General features: G+C 36.7%; 1 protein-coding gene across 5 annotated transcripts in view; it reads right to left on the bottom strand.

The window, feature by feature from the left end:
- Nucleotides 1–20,011, bottom strand: part of C6 (complement C6) — a 71,126-nt gene that overhangs the window by 11,004 nt on the left and 40,111 nt on the right. For all 5 annotated transcript variants that reach the window (XR_010131773.1, XM_004058904.5, XM_063700777.1 and 2 more), the window contains exons 9-15: nucleotides 19,022–19,144; nucleotides 8,480–8,646; nucleotides 6,913–7,138; nucleotides 5,850–6,021; nucleotides 5,442–5,553; nucleotides 1,740–1,872; nucleotides 578–766 (exon numbers count right to left, since the gene is read on the bottom strand). Coding sequence is in view for 4 of the 5 variants with exons in the window: in XM_004058904.5 (XP_004058952.4) it covers nucleotides 578–766; nucleotides 1,740–1,872; nucleotides 5,442–5,553; nucleotides 5,850–6,021; nucleotides 6,913–7,138; nucleotides 8,480–8,646; nucleotides 19,022–19,144 (1,122 nt within the window). In the remaining variant the exon portion in view is untranslated. The remainder of the gene's footprint in view (nucleotides 1–577; nucleotides 767–1,739; nucleotides 1,873–5,441; nucleotides 5,554–5,849; nucleotides 6,022–6,912; nucleotides 7,139–8,479; nucleotides 8,647–19,021; nucleotides 19,145–20,011) is intronic.

Raw genomic sequence — 20,011 nt, 5'->3', positions numbered from 1 at the left:
GTATATGAAATAGGCTATGTACTTCCTTTATCTAGCTGTGGAACATTTCCTATTTCTCAGTTTGGATTATAATTTTAATTTCTAATCTAAGGGCACGTGTGTGCACATGCATGCATATGCCCTTATGAGGATACTGCCTACGGTGTCTTAAAGATCCTAACTTTCTGAAGTCTATGGTTTCCACATACATTCATTCCACTGACACTTACATTCCTTGTAATTTATTATGATGATCAGGAGTCTAGTGAAACCAAGACACAATACTTAAACCTGAAGTTCTCACTAATTTCCATGAGATCGCTTTACTGATAATTCTATTTAAGGTTATTCAAAAGGTTAACTTTCTCCCTTTTTTTCACACGTTATAAAAGCCCAGAAGAGAATAAAGGACGCAGGATGGCAATGAGCTTAGGGAATTAGCAGAGCTATTGCATAGTTCCGGTTTGACCCACACAGTCTAAACTTGCATCTTTCTTAGCCTCTCAGTGCTTAAGAAATATAATGGCTATAGAGGCTATACTACCAATCTCAGGGTGCACCACCTTATCAGACCCCAGAACACTGAGCTGCTACTCACCTTTTTCACAGGTGAGAGAGTTTGAAATGGGTGGTGTCCAGGAATTCCCCTGGCATGTGTACCTTGATGGCCCAGCAACAACAAAGCCTTTGGGGCAAGTTAGCTCAATGGATTCACCAATTCTATACAATCTCTGAAATGGTGTAATTGTCAGGACTTCCTGCACAACTGGCTTGATGCACTCCGTCCCTGCAAGAGAGCAACATTTCATATGTGTTTAGTGGAGCAGAATAAACAACAAATTTAGGCAAATTTTATGCAACCAAAGAGGTGATTTTGATGAGATTTACTGCCTCTGTTCAGCTTTGGTGCCTCCTTTTGATCAGAAAACCTGGGGGATAAGAATCCTGGGCTTTCCCTCAGACCCTTCATTGAAAAATTCCCTTTAGTTTCATTATCTGAGATTCCCTTGCTAAAGAACTGGCTCCAGACACATCCAACTTTTATGAAATCATTGGGACCTTTTTCTTTCAAGAAACACTTTCTTTTCTCTTATGCCTAGTGGATTTCTCCAAATGCAAGTTACCACGCTGTGACTGATGCAGAGTGATGGGCATTCTAATTGACACTGGTCTCAACTCTGCTTCATGGTCTCCCACAATAAGTCTTTGGACTCCCATTCAAGCCTTATTTGAATCTTGTTTTTCACTTTACTCTAGCACAGATATGTGCAGAGCCTAAAGCTCATTCGCTCTTTCTCAGTAAAGAATGTGAACATGAGCCAAGGAGTAGTGTCTTGGCGAAAACTACGTCTTACACAAAATCCCATCTTACACAAATTCCCATTTCTGTTACATAAAGAGTGTAAATATCATCTTCTTGAGACTCAGCATTTTGCGTCAATTTGAAGATTGGGCAAAGCAGATGTCTGTGGTTAGATACAGCTTGCAGACTTCCTGGATTTCTTTTGAAGTGCATACTTCACAGTCCTGTGTGTGTGACAGTAATAGGTAGGAGCAGGAACACTGAAATATGGAGATAATCTGGAAATCCAGTTTTAGCAAATGAGCCCTTCTATTTATTTTCTGCTTCACAAAATCTTTCACCAGAGTTACTAAAAACTAGTAAAATGTATTGATCTAAGGATGTGATTTTACTGTTTTTATATTGGGCACATTCATTCTGTAAAGTAGTCAGGCAAAATTGTTTGCCCAGTTCTCACGTTGGCATTCCACATCCCCTTGTCTCCAGGTCCCGTCTGGTAAGCATCTGAAGTACTGGTATCCAACAGTTTCAAAGCCAGTAAGGCATGAAATTTCAACATCTTCTCCAACCGAGTATAGTTGCTTTTCATTCTTAATTAAAGCAGAAACCAGAAATTATTAATGCTATGAATAACACTCTCTAAACTCTTTAGTCTCACACTGATCCTTTCTATCCTTCACTTCTGGATCTACTCAGTCACCAAGTCCTCTCAATTTCTACTTCTAAAAACCTGTTAAAGTTCTCTGCTTCCTGTTGCCATCACTGTTTTTCTTCATGATATTTATTCTTTCTTACTAGGGCAACTTTATAACTGGTCACTCTTCTAATCCATCTCCCTAAATTGGTTAGGGTTTTGTTTGTTTGTTTTTTTAACTTGAAAACTTGCTCCCCTGCTGGGAATGGTGGCTTGTGACTATAATCCCAACACTTTGAGAGGCTGAGGCACATGGATCACTTGAGTCCAGGAGTTCGAGACCAGCTGGGGCAATATGGCAAAACCCACAAAATACAAAAATACAAAAAAGTAGCAAGACAGTATTTTCTGTCTCCACAAAAATACAAAAAAGTAGCGAGAAGTGGTGGCATGGCCTGTGGTCCCAGCTACTTGGGAGGCTGAAGTGGGAGGATTGCTTGAGCCCAGAAGGTTGAGGCTGTGGTGAGCCATGATTGTTCCATTGTACTTTAGTGTGAGCAACAGAGTGAAATCCTGTCTCAAAACAAAAACCAAAAAACAAACAAACAAACAAAAACCCAAAACAAAAAAAAAAAAAATAGAAGAAACCAAAAAACTATATATGGGATGTCCTACTATTGCTAGAATAGAAAAACCATATACTCACCATGTAGTGACTATAAACTGAATAAATAATATATCTTACATATAAAGCAAACATATGCAGTTGCTATTATGACTGAGTGCAGATCATTTAAAAATGTTACTCAATTCCTAGTAACCCATTGGTCATTATATATTTTCCCAATTAATGCATTGTACAACTATCTTCATGTTGCTGGGGGGTGGGGGTGATTCACTACAATTTTCAAGGTAAAGTGGGTCTTACACTTCTTAGTTTGGAATATTTATTTTAACTTACTTTACCACCCTCACCTCCTGCCACTTCCTCCCATAAAACCTATGCTCTAGCAAAACAAAACCCTGCCATTCTTCGAACATAAACTTCTTTTTCATGCCTCCATGTCTCCACTTGGCTGTTTCTTGTATCCTCAACACCTTCTCTCTTCCCTTCTCTCAAGACCCAGCTCAAATAGAACATCCTTTGCAAAAATCTTTGATTTCCCTAGTATCATGAGGTACAACGTCCTTTCAGTTCTGAGGGAAACTCATGCAAAGCTCTATTTTTATAGTGTTTATCACGTTTATCAGCCCCACCCCTGATCCTTTAGTGGCAACTCCACAACCAGATCTCTGTCTCATAAATCTTTACACAGGCCTTAATTCTTTGCTGAAAGAATACAAAACATTATCCTTCTTAAGGAGCTAGTAATGCAATACAATTTTCCTTTACTGAGAGGGGCAAGAGTACCAAGAATTGACTAAGCAGTTGTTCTCTGAGAATTGAAGTTGGGAACTTTGAAAGCGGTGAAAGCTTAATTGTCAGCTTATGTTGTTACTTGGCCATATGGTTAAACTTGTCTCCTAGAAGATTCTTAATTTTCTGGATACAAAACTACCATCCTACTGTTGGTTATTACTGATATGGCTTTGTTTCCAAGGGAAATGGACTAATGATTTGGATGTTTTATTCAAAGGCTGCACATTTTTTCTTGCATTTCTTCTGAAATAAATTATTGCCTTAAACTTTTGTTTGCATTTCTTGTTTCTTATGAATCTGTAACATATAAGTGTATGTTGCAATAATCAAACTTAGGGAAGTACATCTAGTAGACTGACTAAACAAAAAACCTTGCCAAAAGTCCCTGTCACTTACAGAGGTTGGACTTGTCTGTTACTCATTAAATAAATATACTTGTGTGCAATAACATCATTGCTCTAGCCTGGAATTACGCATATCTGCCTCTATTTGAATCTATACAAGGGGCATTTTGCCACTAGAAATTCCAGAAGATGCTTATTAGGAAAACATAAAATTTTATTACATTTGAGTAAAAACTATTGCCAGACACAGACCAGGACTTTAGTAAAGAGCAAAATAAAATAAGAAATGAATTTATCCATGAAAATGGGAATATATAATCTAACCTTACAAAATGAGTTAGAAGAATAATGCATCACTGTTGAAAGCCTTCGTGTGTTTTAAAAATGAGAATGTCAATAATTTTAATGGTCTTTGTATGCAGCCAGAACAAATAGATTAAAAGTTATTTTGGTATCTGGATCTGCCAGTATGTGATTTTAAGGATAATGTTCTAGGGCAGGGGCCAGCAAGCTTTTCTATAAGTGGCCTGGATAGTCATCTGTAGGCCATATGGCATCTGTTGAAATTACTCACTTCTGCCATTATTGTATGAAAGTAGCCATAGACGATATGTAAACATATGAATGTGGCTGTGTTCCAATAAAAATAAGACTTTATTTTTTTTTAAGTGGCAGGTCAAATTTGGCCTTTGGGCCATAGATTGATGGCTCTTGTTCAAGAGAATTTGTTCCCAAAGTGTGGCTCCTAAACCAGCAGCATCCATATTACCTAGGAATGTATTAGCAATGGATATTTCTGTGCCCTTCCCAAAACCTTCTGGATCAGAAACTCGAGGAGTGAGACCCAATGATCTGTGTTTTACCAGGTCCTTTGGCGCATTGTTGAGTTTGAGAACCTATTTTCTAGAGTAAAGACTAATTAAAATTACCTTCCTCTGAAATATTTCCTCCCCATAAACTTTAAGGTATGGTCCTTATGCATGGGCAGAAGATAAGTGAATATGGAAGATACATTAGCCCAGACTACACTCCATGAATAAAACTATTTGCTGGCCTTAGAGAATTGAGTGTTACTGATCTTTTATCGTAAGTGTGATACAGTTGGGAAAAGATTAATGTAAAGATATTACTAAGTTTAAGAAAGATAAAATGAAATAGGGAGCATGACTTCTGTGATCACTTTTAGATATCGTGTATCACCTGTAAAATTTATGTCTAAGGGCATAGATCTGTCTGACAAAAAGTATTCAGCTTTTAAAAAAATCGTAGAAACATATTGTGGCTTGGTAAAAAAAAGTTGAAACTTAAAGGTATGTGAAAATGGTTTTGACTGATTAAGAGTTCTACAGGTTTCTAACCTAATAAAACAATACAGAATTAACACCTCCATGATTATAGCCAGTCTAGTGTGTTTCTCTAAACATTCCTTAGGTAAGGGTATCAGTTTGCTCAGACTCTGAAATAGCCAGATCTTACTTGCAAATTCTCACAAGTCATACAATCCTATATTATACTGAAGTTCTATTACCTTTCCAAGAAACCCAAGCAATCTGCTATCCTTTAGTCTAACAACTGACTATGAAGACATCTCTAGGAAATTCAAGATGGAAGAGTGGCAAAGTGTTTCTAAATATTATTTTGTACTTTTAAAGTCAACAGGAGATTATTCGAATAGGAAAACAGTAACTCTAATTAAAAGACAAGCTATACTTTTCGAGGTTTTTAAAACTACAAACCAAAAGTGAGGTTTAGGATGCTGACCCGGATAAATCCATTTTCTGGAGGAACTGGCTGAGGACACCCGGAATCTGCTTCTATCTCAGGAAGATCGACCTCTTTCATTTCTTCATCATCATTGATACATGGTTGTCCACTAAAAGGGAAACATAAATATGCGTGTATATGTATGTATGTACACACATTTACATGTGTGTATATGCTTATGTGTATACATATGTACACATTGCATACATATATGTATTAAATAGAAAACATTACACACAGAAAAAGGCATGGCAGTAGACCCAGTGGCTCATTAATATTCTGTGTTGGCATAGGTAAAGTTCTAATTATTTGTTTACTTAGCAGTAGACTAATAACCATTTGAACCCTCAATGTTATTGAGAGTTAGGGCAAAATGACCCATTCTTTTCCCTTACCCGGCCTTACTTGTTTTCCATGATTGAAAATGTGCAGTCTTCCTCTTGTCGCTTCTCCCCCTCACAGCGTTTCCCTCCTCGTTGGGGGGCAGGATTATTGCATTCTCGGGTTCTCGATCTCTTATAAGTAGCATCACAGGTACTCCAGGAAGACCAACAACCCCAGTGCCCATCTACTGCATCTGGAACAAAGGAAGACTCACTCCCATGGATCATGGTGCAGCTGAATTTGGGTTTGGAAGTGAGGCCAACCTGGTTTCCTCACTTTTTAGCTGAGTAACTTCCTTTGTGGGATATGATAGGGTTCTTCTAAGGATTAAAAGAAATTACCTGTGCAAGGGGCCTGACACATTGCCTGATTTCCTTTTAGACTTTGTTCCCATAAGCCTAAATAAAATGGCAACAAATGGCAATCATTATGAATTATTTTCAACTGTTAACAAACCTCTGTATTCTTGGCTTTGGAGGCCTTTTAAAAATGTGCACTCATATGTGTATAAATATAAACATCTTCTTAACAGAATGCATATTAAATTACACTTTTAAAGGTAGTAGTATACATTCTTACTCCCATGCCTTACCCTGTTTCTAAGGAGGATTTGAGGTAACTATGAACATACTTAGTCCTGTATGAAAACTTTGGTTGTGGCTTAATTTATTTTTTATTACAAAGCCATCCTCCTTCTATATTATAATACATAAGAGGCTTATAATATCAGAATCATATATTTTATTTGATATTATGTTTGATTTTTTATGTTATGAGCATTGTACATATATTCTTGATATATAAATACGCATATAATATATTCATATTCCTTAGATAGATACTGGTGTTATCCTCATTTTATGGATGAACAGATTGAGGCATAGGGAAACTGGGTAACTTTCCCAAGCTCACATAGTTGGTAGGTTACAGCTGAGACTCACACTTTTTGCAGGTTTATCTTCCCTCTGAGCCTGTACAAGGTGGAGGTTGCTAATAGAAGTTTTGTTTCTTTTTAATTGACCAACTTAGAATACTCTTTGGAGGGGAAAACTTATCTCCCTCACAATAGATTCCTGATACTTACTGGATTTATAATCTGGAGACTGTTTCTCACAGTTCTCACCGTAGGTGCCACTCTGACACACACACAGACATTCAGTCCCTGAGAGGGTGGGTCGGCCATTATTAGGGCATGGAGCACACTGGCAAGGATCGAACTTGGCTGCATACTCTTGGAAAGCTTTCCTGAGGTTGTTCCGTTTTGTCACTGCACAGGGGATGTTTCTTACCAAGTCCACGATGGGGGCAAGCTAGGAGAAAATGGGAGAGAGGAGGTCCAGTCACATCCCCTTTGGTAATAGGTTGCCATTACTGCCCAGTTCTCATGAAATGAGAGGGAAAGCCTGAAAATTCTACACTTCAAAGGGATTATTGCAGAATATAGTATTGCACCTGTTGAACCAGTAGGCAAAAGCCTTCTACCTGTAGACAGGTGTGATGTATATGGCACTTACCTTCCCTACAATTTTACTGTGAAGGAAGCCACGTGGGAGGTGTTGCTTACTTGGTTATATATCATGTTATTTATTAAGTATTCTATGCATGCATCAAAGCACTGAGATAGGTGACCAAGAGTTAGGCAACTCTTTCCTGCTCTACTGAAACCTCATTAAATTTGATTCAAGCAGCAAAAAATTTAGAGAGGATAAGAGAAGCTTTCCATGTTCTTTTTTTCCAGGACAGTTTTGGCTTTTGTTGGAGTTAGATGAGAAAATGTAGAGTGGGAGAAAATGAAGAAATAAACTTGCCAGTAGGATGAATGGAAGAATTACAGTAACAAATAATAGGCTAATGATAAATCAGTGCTCATTTTATTAACATCATAAAACCTCAAAGAAATGACCTTCTAGTGCAATATGACTTGCAAGTACCCGGAGGGACAGCTGGGTCCATTTTTCTCCCATAACTTGTAGAACCCAACACATCTTCACGCTGCATGCAAATGATTCTATTTTCATAATGATTGAAATCTTTTATCTTCATTTAAATGAAATGAACATAACAGCTTCTTTGGAGGCCTTTTAAAAATATGGATATGTTTGGGGGAAAACAGGTTCTAAATGGCATATGGCTGATACGTGGGTAAAGTATTCCATAAATAATAAATATCACCTTTTAATGTAATTACAACAAATACAAAACTGGGAAATTCAAGCAATAGTAATAGAAACCGGAAGTCAAATGGATCTAAAATCTCATTTATCTCACAGAGCTACAAATGAAGACTTAGGAGTGTTCATCAAATAAGGAGTTGCAAGAAGAACACAGAAACCAGATTTATTGTATACATGAAAAAATAAAAAAGTACTACTCAAGGCAAGTTTGAGCATTTTTATTCACTAAGTTCCATTTCCTGGTGTTTCATGCATGCTAGGAATTCTAAATACTGTACTGTTGAATGCTTGTTTGAACAGCAAAAGCATTAGACATGCAATTTAACATTTAAAAAAAGGTACATTGTGCATGAATACTAAAGAAAGGCATTTCTTTCATTGTCTGAGAAGAAAATGGAAAATAAATTGTGTGATGTGCAATTTGGGCTGCTAGAGAACTACTTTAGATCTCTTACCTGGAATAATTTTTACTCTTACCTCAAAGTCAATCACAGCAGGATTTTCCTTCACTGATTCTAACCACTCAGAAAATGTCTTCTCCTCCAGACTAGTGCTCCCTTTCTCCCATGCCAAAGCTGCTCCATATTCACTCCTTCCACCTCGAATCAGGGATATGGATTTCTCTGCTCCCTGTATAAATGAACCTGCAAGGTGTTTCAATAAAAATGCCCATTTAATTTTAGTGCAAATTCCTATTCTAAAACAAACAAACAAACAAACAAAAAATAGCCTATTTGTACAGAAGGGAGAAGTAGATGGTACAGTACGTAGCTCCATTAAGAAAGCTAAGTGAAAAAGCAAGAGAACACTCCTCCTCCCTGTAGGGAGTTTAATAATAGAAATAATAATAACAGTACTAACAGCTACCATTTATTAAGCATCTGGTAGATGCCAGGCACTTTACACACATCTTATATAATTCTCATGACAACCCTGAGAAGTAGGTATTATTATAAACATTGAAGCCGAAAGTAATTTGTCCTGGAACACATGGTTACTAAGAGACAGGACTATGATGCAAATATAGCCCAGTCCTTGACTACTCTGCCCCTTACTCTTTAATGTCAACCGCCCTGCTTCTGATTTATGTTAGCATATGTTTTGGGTGCCCAGAATAAGATAAGTCACATGGCTTCTGATAGCCAGTCAATTGACTGTCATGGTGAAACTTCCAATTACAGGGAAAAAATGGTGGAATGATTTTATATTTAAAGACAGAGGCTAAAGCACAACTAACACAGAAAAAAAAAACCCATCAGGTTAAGAGTTGGCACAATGTTTCTTTAGACACAATGACATTTACTGTTAAAGTATATAGTACAACTCTTTTATACAAATTGCCATAACAATTTCCACTAACCAAATGGTAACTGTAACTAACAGGGATAGAGACTGAGTAATAAGGAACTGCCGTAAGAAATAGTAGCAAATAAAAAGAAGGCTAGTGATATGAGCGATAGTTAGTGGCATTAATTTGGTGTCTATCAGTAAGAATTAGCTATGACCCCACTATTTAGAAATTCTATAGTAAGATAGTCTAGAACGATTAGGAAATGAATGCAATTGTCTTCCTATGAAGAAAGTAGTATGGCTGCTTTTAGAGTCAAGTGCATAACACAACACAGGTATAAGGCGTAACAAAACAAAGGTATACAACAAAAATTTTAGAGGCTTTTGTATTTATTTTTCATAGAAAAGTAGAAGCCAAATTAGAGTTTGCCAATATATCATGTACAGACTGACAGTGGCTTTGTCATGTTATTTCATATTTAGATTGATACCATATATTTCATAAATGGATTGACACTGGTAAGGGTTATCTGTGAGGGGCGTGGGATCCTGAGGAAAGAGTAAGTCTGTTTACTGTTCCATTAGCTTACTCTCACAAGTGAACAAGTGCCTTAAAAAGATTCCAGAAAGAAAATGCAGATTGAAGATAATGCCAATAATGCAAACAAAAGAAAAAAAAACTAGTAAAAGACAGAATGAATATTTCTACTTATACAATCTTCTCAGAAGCCACGTCGTAAGATGAACACCAAAGCTGACCAAAAGCATGTCAAAAATTTCAAGAAAATTTTGTAATATATGGATTTATCAATGAACTTTTTTTTTTTTTTTTTTTTTTTGAGACAGAGGTCTCGCTCTGCCGCCCAGGCTGGAATGCATTGGCGCGATCTTAGCTCACTGCAGCCTCTGTCTCCTGGGTTCAAGTGATTCTCCTGCCTCAGCCTCCCAAGTAGATGGGATTACAGGCATGCACCACCAGGCCCAGCTAATTTTCGTATTTTTAGTAGAGATGGGGTTTCACCATGTTGGCCAGGATGGTCTTGGTCTCCTAATCTTGTGATCTGCCTGCCTTGGCCTCCCAAAGTGCTGCGATTACAGGTGTGAGCCACTGCGCCCAGCCTGAACTTTGTTTTTAAGTGTGTGCAGCCACTACTATGGAGGAAGATAAAAGCTCTGTTTGTTTCATATACGCTATTTAAAAAACAATTTCCATTTTTTACATTTGCATATTTTAATGCACATTTTTGAATAATACATTTCTACAATTCTTTAGTAAAAATATATATATTAGTGATATATCCTTAAAAAATTTTAATGATATAATTACAGATTTGAGAAGTCTGAAGTCCAATGATTTAACTGAAATAGCTCAGGGTTAGAAATAGGCAAATCTATGTTCTTGTGTGTGTTTTGCTCTTCAGTGTGTCTGTGACTTTGACTTTAGGCAAATTGTCATCAATAATTTGTTGAGAATCTTCTATATGTCAGGCCCAGATAAATATAAAATATCGTGTTAAGAACTCAGACTCTCAGTGAGTATATGGAATAGGTATATAAATATGCTAGCAAGACTATGGAGAAATAAACAAGGATAGAAAAGAAGAAAGGAAGGAAGGTAAAAAGGGGGGAGGGAGGGAGAGAGGGAGGGAAAATGGAAGAAAAGAAAGGAAATTAAAAGACCAATAAAATAGTTTTTGCTGAGTATTACTCAATGGTAAAAACAATGAACAATTACTGAGTTAGGAAAATGAAATAATTCTGTCATCTTTGGCAATTAGGGAGGATGGCGCTCTGAAGGAAGACTGACATGTTCCTAGAAGGAAAGGTGAGATGTATTAGGGAGATCATGGCCCTAATATTAGGGAGACAATGGCCTTCTAAGCATGGGCACACCATGGGCAAGGACCTGGAGTCAGGGCAGTTGTGCCATGCTCTGGAGACAGCACATATAGGCATGAATTTGAGTTGAAATGGAAGGTCCAGGGAGGGGGAAGAACAGCAGAACTGAGAGAGTCTGGATATAAAGCCAAGGAAATTAGACTTCATTCTTCAGGTTTAGAAACAATTGCATTCCCTAGAAACAATGAAAGGTTTTGAGGTGGGGATTTAAAATGATTCAGGAATATTAGCAGTATTGTGTCATCTAGGTAGCAATGGGTAATTGAAAAGCCAGTTTGGAGCCTATTGCAATGGTCTCTAACTTTGCAATGTCCTCTTGTTCCTACAGGCTGAAAACTGGGGTCCATATGTGATATTTTCTCATGTCAATTCCTCTACATTAACTCAGTTTCCTAAGTTGCCCTGATTCCAGTCTAGTATTTTATTATATTTTAAGTAAATTTTTATACTGAAGTATAATATTGACACAGAAATGTACACAAATCATTCAGCATACAGCTCAATTAATTTGTAAAAAGTGAGCACACCCATATAATCACTGCCCACGCCTGGAAATAGAACTCTAGCAACACCCAAAAGCCTCCTTCATGCTTTTATCCAGTCATTATTCCATCCCCAAATGCACACGCCAATTGTATTATTATTGCTATAGATTAGCTTTGCATATTTTTAACTTTATATGTAAGGTTATAAAACATGTACTCTTTTGTGCCTGGTTTCTTTTGCTCAGTTTTATGTTTGTGGCATTCATCTATCTTGCTTGTAGTAGTAGTTAATTCATATCATAATTTGTTCATTTTACTTTTGATAGACATTTGAGTTGTATCCAATAAATGAACAATGTGGCTTTTCTTATTTTTGCTCCATGTTTGTGCATATTTTTGTTGGTGCATACCTATTAGTAGAGTTTCTAAGTCATAAATATGTGTGCGTGCATTTATGTTTCACTTTAGTAGATATTGCCAAATAGTTTCCAAAATGGTATTAACAATTTATACTCCTACCAGCAGTGTATGGCAGGTTGTGAAGTTCTACTGCCAATACTTGTTAATTTAAATTTTTTCGTCATTTGCATGAGGTGGTATTTTATGGTTTTAATTTTATCCTTTTGATTCCCAATTATCTTTATCTAATCTTTTCATGTTTATTGCTTTTTAAAATATGTTCTTTTGTGAAGTGCTTATTCTATATTTTTGCTTATTTTACAATTTCAACTACAATTTTCCTATATTATATGTCTTTACTACACGTCACTTGTGCAACTACAAAATAATTATAGCAGACATGTATTGAATATTTAGTATAGCCTAGGCTTTGTTCTCATCAATTTATATGGATTGTTTATTTAATTCTCACAATAAGCATAAGTAAATACTATTATTATTTTTATTTTACTTACAAGAAGAAAGATTAAACTCTTGATGTTGATTACATAGCCAATCAACAGTGGAGCCAACACTTGAATATAATCTAGCCTGAAAATTTAAGCGATATGCAATGAACTTAATACATCACAGCAAGAAATAATTTCTATAAATAACATTTCACTTTCCTACTTGGTAATTTTTACTGCTTTCCCACTGAATCAATCCAGTAAAGTGTTCTGCTCAATAGTAAGTCTGTGAATTTCTTGGCAAGGTATTTTAGGGGAAAACTGCATAGTATATCAGCTTCTTAAAAAATTACAATGTTCTTTATAATTTTAAAAGCTGAGAATTTCTCTTAAACACTGTTACACTCAAAGTTTTTCAATTTAAAGATGGAACTCCCTTTTCACATGCAGCACCTATTAACATTCTGTAGATTATATGTGGGATAGTGACAATATTTAATAGGATTAAGTCTAATTTTTTTAGTAAGGCATACAAGCCCTGTTTTGTATGGACTAAATCTACCTTGTCAGCTTTATTTCACAAATTTATGCTCAAGCTAAATAGAAATACTCATTTATTCATTTACACATTCATTCTTTTCCTCTCTATGCCTCTGTGTCCTCATCTATAAAATGGGGGTAATAATTGTACCAGTCTCATGGGGTTGTTGTGAGAATTAGAAGTTAACACACACAGAACACTTAGGACAGTGCCTGGAGCATAGCAAGAGTTCAATAAATGTTAATTACCCGTTCATTTATTCTTTCAAGCATTCATGTGTTCAATGAGCACATCTATTAAACATTTATAATGTGCTAAACATGGTACGAAGTATTGAGGACATAAAGACCATGTCACTGTCCTGAATTTGCATACTGTGGAGGAAATAGAAAGTAAACATAATACAGTGTGATGAGTGCTATGATGTTGTGAATGCAGGTTGCAGTGAGTACGTCTAGGAGGGCACCTAACCTTAATTATGAACAACGATAGACATGGTAATCAGGTAAGACTTCTTGGACTGTCTGCTAAAAATTTCAATTTTGAAATTTTTCAATTTTGAAATTACAATTTCAGGATTTTGTTACTTCAAAATAGCTATATTACATCTTTAGCATATTAAACACTTAAGCAATGCAGAAAAACACAATAATTATTCCCCTTGTTGTTTAGTCTTAGTTTTATACAGTAAATGAATCCAGTTCTCATTGCTTCATCTTTGCTCACTGTTTCTTTACTCCTGGGCTCTATATTTATCTGTTGGATTAATGTTTTAATATTAATTTTTTTATGTGTTTTTATATTTTCTTTATCTCTATTATTTCTCTCATAATTGAAGCTGAATCATGGGCTTTCTATATATACAGCCTCAGGCTGGAGAGAGTCAAGAGAGAAAAAGAGTAAAATTTTATCTTTTGAGATCTCAAGTATACTTTTATAAATCTAGCAAAAATCATAGATTTGAAGGCTAGGGTTTTTAATGTCAAGGGCCAGGCTCTTGAGAGAGAAAAAGAATTCTTGAGTTCTTAATGCTTGAACTAAAATATCAAGAGCCACACATTTTAGGATTCAGAATCACAGAATTTACAACATCAACCACAGAATGATAAAAAATGTATACAACAGCCATTTTCCTTCTCAAAAGTGGGAAAGATTTTGAGCAGCTGGGAGAATGGGGGAATATTGGACATGTGGTAACTAAAATATAGACTTGATGGATTCCTTAGTGCAGGCCTAAGATTCTACCACTTTGGGGAAAATCTTGGAAATAACAGTTTGACAAGTAGAAGTTTGATAGAAGCTCATAAAAGGCTCTTCAATAAGTTAATGGAAAATGTGTATTATGAAAAAAATGCACAGCTTTCAAATTTTTTTGCACAAAAATAAACTCATACTAACTTATCATAACATAGCTGAATAGGATCAAGTTTGAGGCACAAAGAGGGATAAGACATCAGTTTGAAAAGAGTCCCTATCAGAGCAACTTGAAATTTGCTAAAATAGAAGTAAGACCAAACATCAAATTTAAGGTAAAGCTTGGGAGGAAGAATGGTGAAATCACTGATGCCTTAGGAAAAGTTTATGGGGACAATACTTCAAGGCAATCAGCAGTTTACAGATTCATAACTCATTGTAGGAAGGGAAGAAATAATGTTGAAGAGAAAACTCCTAGCAGTAGACCATCTACATGAATTTGTAAGGAAAAAATTTACCTTATTCCTGCCCTAATTGAAGAGGACTGATGATTAACAGTGGGAACAAGAGCCAACACTGTAGAAATCTTAATTAGTTCAGTTTACACAATCATAACTGAAAAATTAAAGATGAGCAAGCTTTCCACTCAATAGCTGCCAAAACTACTGTGTCCAGATCAGCTGCAGACAAGAGCAGAGCTTTCAATAAAAATTTTAAACATGTAGGATCAGATCCTGAAGCACTTTTAAAAAATAAATGTACACAGGAGATGAAAAATGGATTTACTAGTATGGTCCTGAAGACAAAGCACAATCAAAGTAATGGCTACCAAGAGGTGGAAGTGGGCCAGCCAAAGCAAAAATGGCCTAGTCAAGAGCAAAGGTCTTGGAAATGGTTTTGTGGGATGCTCGAGGCATTTTGCTTGTTGATTTTCTGGAGGGTCAAAGAATAATAACATCTTCTTATGAGAGTGTTTTGAGACAGCTAAACTTTTAGCAGAAAAATGCCCAGGAAAGCTTTACCAGAGACACCTTCTCTACTGTGACGATGCTCCTACTCATTCCTCTAATCAAACAAGAGCAATTTTTTAGACGAGAAATTATTAGATATTCACCTTACAGTCTTTCTTTGACTCCTTCTGACTTCTTTCGTTTTCTAATCTTAAAAATGTCTTTAAAGGGCACCCTTTTTTTCAGTTATTAATGTGAAGAAGATTGCATTGACACAGTTAAAGTCCTAGGACCCTCAGTTCCTTACGGATGGACTAAATGACTGGCATCATCGCTAACAAATGTGTCAACTTGATGAAACTTATGTTGATAAATAAAGTTTATATTTTCTATTTTTATCTTTTACTTCCAGTTCCCTGTGAAGTCCTCTCATGTACATTTAATCTTCTCAAGTAGTAGGAAGGGAATGGCAAGCCTTGTAGAGAATCTTTTGTATCCAACATGGCACCCAAGCAAGTAGTTCCTTAGTAGTCTCAAGGCCCTCACATTTCACTGTGATGTACAGAAAACAGGCAGGGGTTCCCTAAAGCCTAAAGAAGGTGAGAAAGTCTTGAGAAAGTGTGGTAGACAAAAGATGGCCTGGCCTTTTTGTGAGGAAGATTCAAAGGATATGGATCTAGTAACCAAAAGCCAAGGCAGGACCATCCACATTGGCAATAGGTGCCAGTGCATGATTGTGAGAACCAGAGGAGGCAAATGACCTATCAGATGAGGCCAGCCAAGGCAAAGAGAAACATGCTAACAAAGGTCTCATTCTCCCTGTGACTCTAGGATACTATCTGGCCACCCTTCCCCAACACATATGCATATGCATATGCATGTGCATGCGTACATACACACATATGCACACACACACAGGCACACACACACACGCACTCTTAAATTATCCCTGACAAGCAGCAAAGGAGAAAGGTGAGGGAATCCTGAGTTTGACTGAAAATTGAAAACTGAAACCCAGAACGGCTGGGTTACATTACACTGTCAATTTTATACTTTTTACCACTTAGAAGAAATAGGAATTTGAGAGTATATTAGTTCATTCTTTCATTGCAATAAAGAACTACCTGAGACTGGGTAATTTATAAAGAAAAGAGGTTTAATTGCGTCACCGTTCCGCAGGCTGTACAGGAAGCCTGGCAGGGGAGGCCTCGGGAAACTTGCAATCATGGCAGAAGGTGAAGAGGAATGAGTCACGTCCTACCTGACTGGAGTGGTAGGAGGAGGGTGAAGGGGAAAGTGCTGCATACTTTCAAACAACCAGATCTCATAAGAACTCACTATCACGAGAACAGCAGGGAGGAATTCTGCCCCAATGATCCAGTCACCTCCCACCAGACCCCTCCTCCAACATTGGGGATTACAATTCTAAATGAGATATGGGAAGGGATACAAATCCAAACCATATCAGAAAGCTATGTTAAGTTCCATTAAAATATCCTAGCTTTGAACATCTGAATTATTCCAATTGGTTTTTCATTCATCTCTTTGTTGCATAGATTTTAAGTTGAGTAGTTTTTTTCCAGTAGTACTTCATATTGTATTTCTAGAATTTGTCTTGAAGTTGCATATTTGAACAATATTTCCAATGTATATAATCAAGAAAAAATTCTTCCTTTATTTCAGAGACATATTCTTATATAGCATTTTTTAAAAATACAGTTTTTCTATTTCATTTACTGGGATCTCTTTTTCACGGATACTAATTTTCACATATTAAATTACATTTGTCATTCCATTTCCATTAAATTTTCTTTAATAATATCTAAATGTTTTTCCATGTTTAGATTACTTGATATCTTTCTTGTATGTGATTAATTTTATTAATTTTATTTTTAAAGAATTATATTTTGTCCTTGCATTGTATAATTTATTTATAATTATAATGATTATGTTTCTCAATGTTTGTTTTTGTACCTTAGCTTTGAAATCTGTTTTAATTAATTCTTGTATTTAATCTGTCTATCTCTGAGTTCTTGATTTATTGAACTCATATTCTTATTAAATTATTCTACTACATGATAAACTGATATAGAATCTGTATTCATAGTTTGGTTAATATTACCAGATTATTTGCTTTGCATGCTATATGCCTTTGTGCCCTCTTTTTCTTCTTTGCTGTAAGGAGTGTGCAGTTGTCAAGCCAGTTCTTCTCATTTTGCTTATGCATAACACAGTCATGTGTATGCAGACCATCTACCTGTTCTGATATTATATTTAAAATCATCTATTTATTATTATAGTAAATATTATATTTTATTTGTTTCTTGCCTGTCTTCTCCATGAGAAGGTAAGCTTCAAATTTGGGAGTGTCTGTGATTCTGCTTCCCTTTATTCTAAGTAGTCAAGCAAAATAAGGAAACAGAATTTTACAGAGAGGAAGGAGTTATTTATAATGGCAAGGCATAGGAGAGAGCATGACTTGTTTAGGAGGCTGCATAAAGTTTAGCTGTGCAGAGAAGGACAGGAACTTATGCTTAAGGCCATGTGAAACTTGACGTGTTCTAAGTATGAAGGTTTCATGAATAAGATTTTCCATAGAGAAGATTCCTCTCAATAAAATGTGTAGAGTAGACTGGAATAAAACAGACTACAAGCAGGAAGACCACTTAGGGGGCTTCTAAGATAATCCAGGTTGGAAATACTGAATGGAAGGTTTGCCTTCCATTGAAGGTTTTATATCCATGGAAATAAAAAGAGGAAGACAACTTGCAGAGACATTCAGGAGGTAGAATGAACTGTGCATGGTTACTTATTAGATATAGAAAGAGGGTAGAACCAAGGACAGCAGCCAGGTTTCTAGTTTGACTGATTTAGTTGACAGTGATGCCATCATCAAGGCTGGGACTGCTGAAGGAGAGGAAAGGTGAAAGGAGCCAACCATTGCTGGTCACTCTGCAAGGCTCCTTATAAACACCATGTCACTTAGTCTTCACAACAGTCCTATTGGGCTATAAAGTAAAGGCTATGCTATTAAATATGAGTGAGAACCAACAGCAGCAGGGAGAGAATACGTGAAGCATTGTAGCCTATAGACTTTCCGGTAGAGATGTTTAGTGGACAGTAGATGTCTGGAGTTCAGAAGGGATGTCTGGGTTGGGGATTGGGATAGAAAAGTGAAAGCCTATTGGGATTGGGGATCGGGATAGAAGAGTGAAAGCAGTGGATAAAATTGGGAAGGAGTAAGATCATTCTGCAAAACATAACTTGTATCTTCTTTTTTCAGTATTTTTTTGCCTGGATTTTCTTTCTCACTCTTTCCATTTGCCAAAGTCTTCAGCCATTTTTAATGCATGGCCCCAAAATAATTCTTTTCACAAAATCTGATGTATTTCAATCCCAGGATTTTCTTCTGCCCATAGTCTTTTATAGCCTTTTAGAAAATATACCTCTCTTAGACCCTTGTCAGTCTGTATTTTTAATGGATGTTTATATGTTTCTTTACTTTGTAAGGTCCTGGTTCACAGCCATATGCACTTCACAATGCCTAATATTGAGTTCTGTCCATGAGCAAAATCAATAAATTATTCATTAAACAGCCCAAGTATGAGATAAAGAAAACCTTAACAATTTCCTTTTTTAGGTAATGCTAATGCTATTTTATTTGTATCTCCTGTTCCAACACACAGGGTTCTGAGGAAGAGAAATGAAATAAATGAAAAGCTAAAAATAGCACAGTCACATCCAATATGGTCTGTAAATGACAGCCAGGCTCAGGGCACACTGGATAAGCTGCTAAGAGAGAGTACTGTTACCTTCATGTTTCTCTGACAGCTTGTTGGTGGTGCACCTATGTTCCACTTTTGTTTTCTTAGCAAATAAAACGCGTTTCTTTGTTTCAATCCTGACACAGTGTTTGGCTTCTTCCTCGGTTAAACCTAGGAGATGAAGTACAAACAAAAACCACTGAGAATGCACCATTGACAATTCAAAGAGGAACATGGTGCTCTGGTCACTTCGGATCTACAGATACTTTATATTAGCCCCTCTCTTCCCCAGTCCCCATAAACTTAAGTGACAGCTCAAGTTAGCTTTACCTATAGATTCAATCCTGCATGGGCCCAGAGATGGTCCTGAACAGGAGTCCCGTGAGTGCCCATCATCTCCCCTTTCAGCACTGACCCTCAGAAGCACATATGAGCCATTTTGGCCCTTCCCATGGGGATGGTGATGTCCCGTCCTTGTTGCCTGCCACTTGTTGCCACTTAACACAATGGAGCTCTAAGCTCTCCCTTTCTATTGGCCACTGCACTGTGTAGCCCTGCAAATCAAAAGATTATGACGTGCTCTGATCTGTTCTCTACTCTAAGACCTACTTTCTGGGCCACTGCTGATTCTGTGAGACCTGAGTCCACTTCAATTGCTTCCCTGTTTGTCACCTAAAATGCAAATCTTCTTGGCCATGCTTCTTCCGTGAACACTCATTCTCATACCTCTCTGGGCTTCTTCTCCTTAATTCACCTGCTCACTCAGCCCCTACCTCCAAATCCTTTTTATTGTAATCTCAGAAATTCTGACTTCCTGACCTATGAATTATTTTCAGACTCCTCCTTGGCTATTCTATCTCTCCATATTAATTCAAGCCTGTACCTGATACTGTTTCCACTGTCATCTCCAGCAGAAGTTCAAAAGGCCATATTCTCACCCCATTCATGTATAGGAATTGGGAATGATATCTTCCTAGTTTCTCACTGCTGCCTTCATTGGATGACTCCTCATGGTCTTATAACCTGCAAAAACCTTGA

Source organism: Gorilla gorilla, chromosome 19, assembly GCF_029281585.2.
Source record: "Gorilla gorilla gorilla isolate KB3781 chromosome 19, NHGRI_mGorGor1-v2.1_pri, whole genome shotgun sequence".
NCBI lineage: Eukaryota > Metazoa > Chordata > Mammalia > Primates > Hominidae > Gorilla > Gorilla gorilla.
The sequence above is the reverse complement of the archived record's forward strand: the minus strand, read 5'-3'. Positions and strand labels throughout refer to the sequence as shown.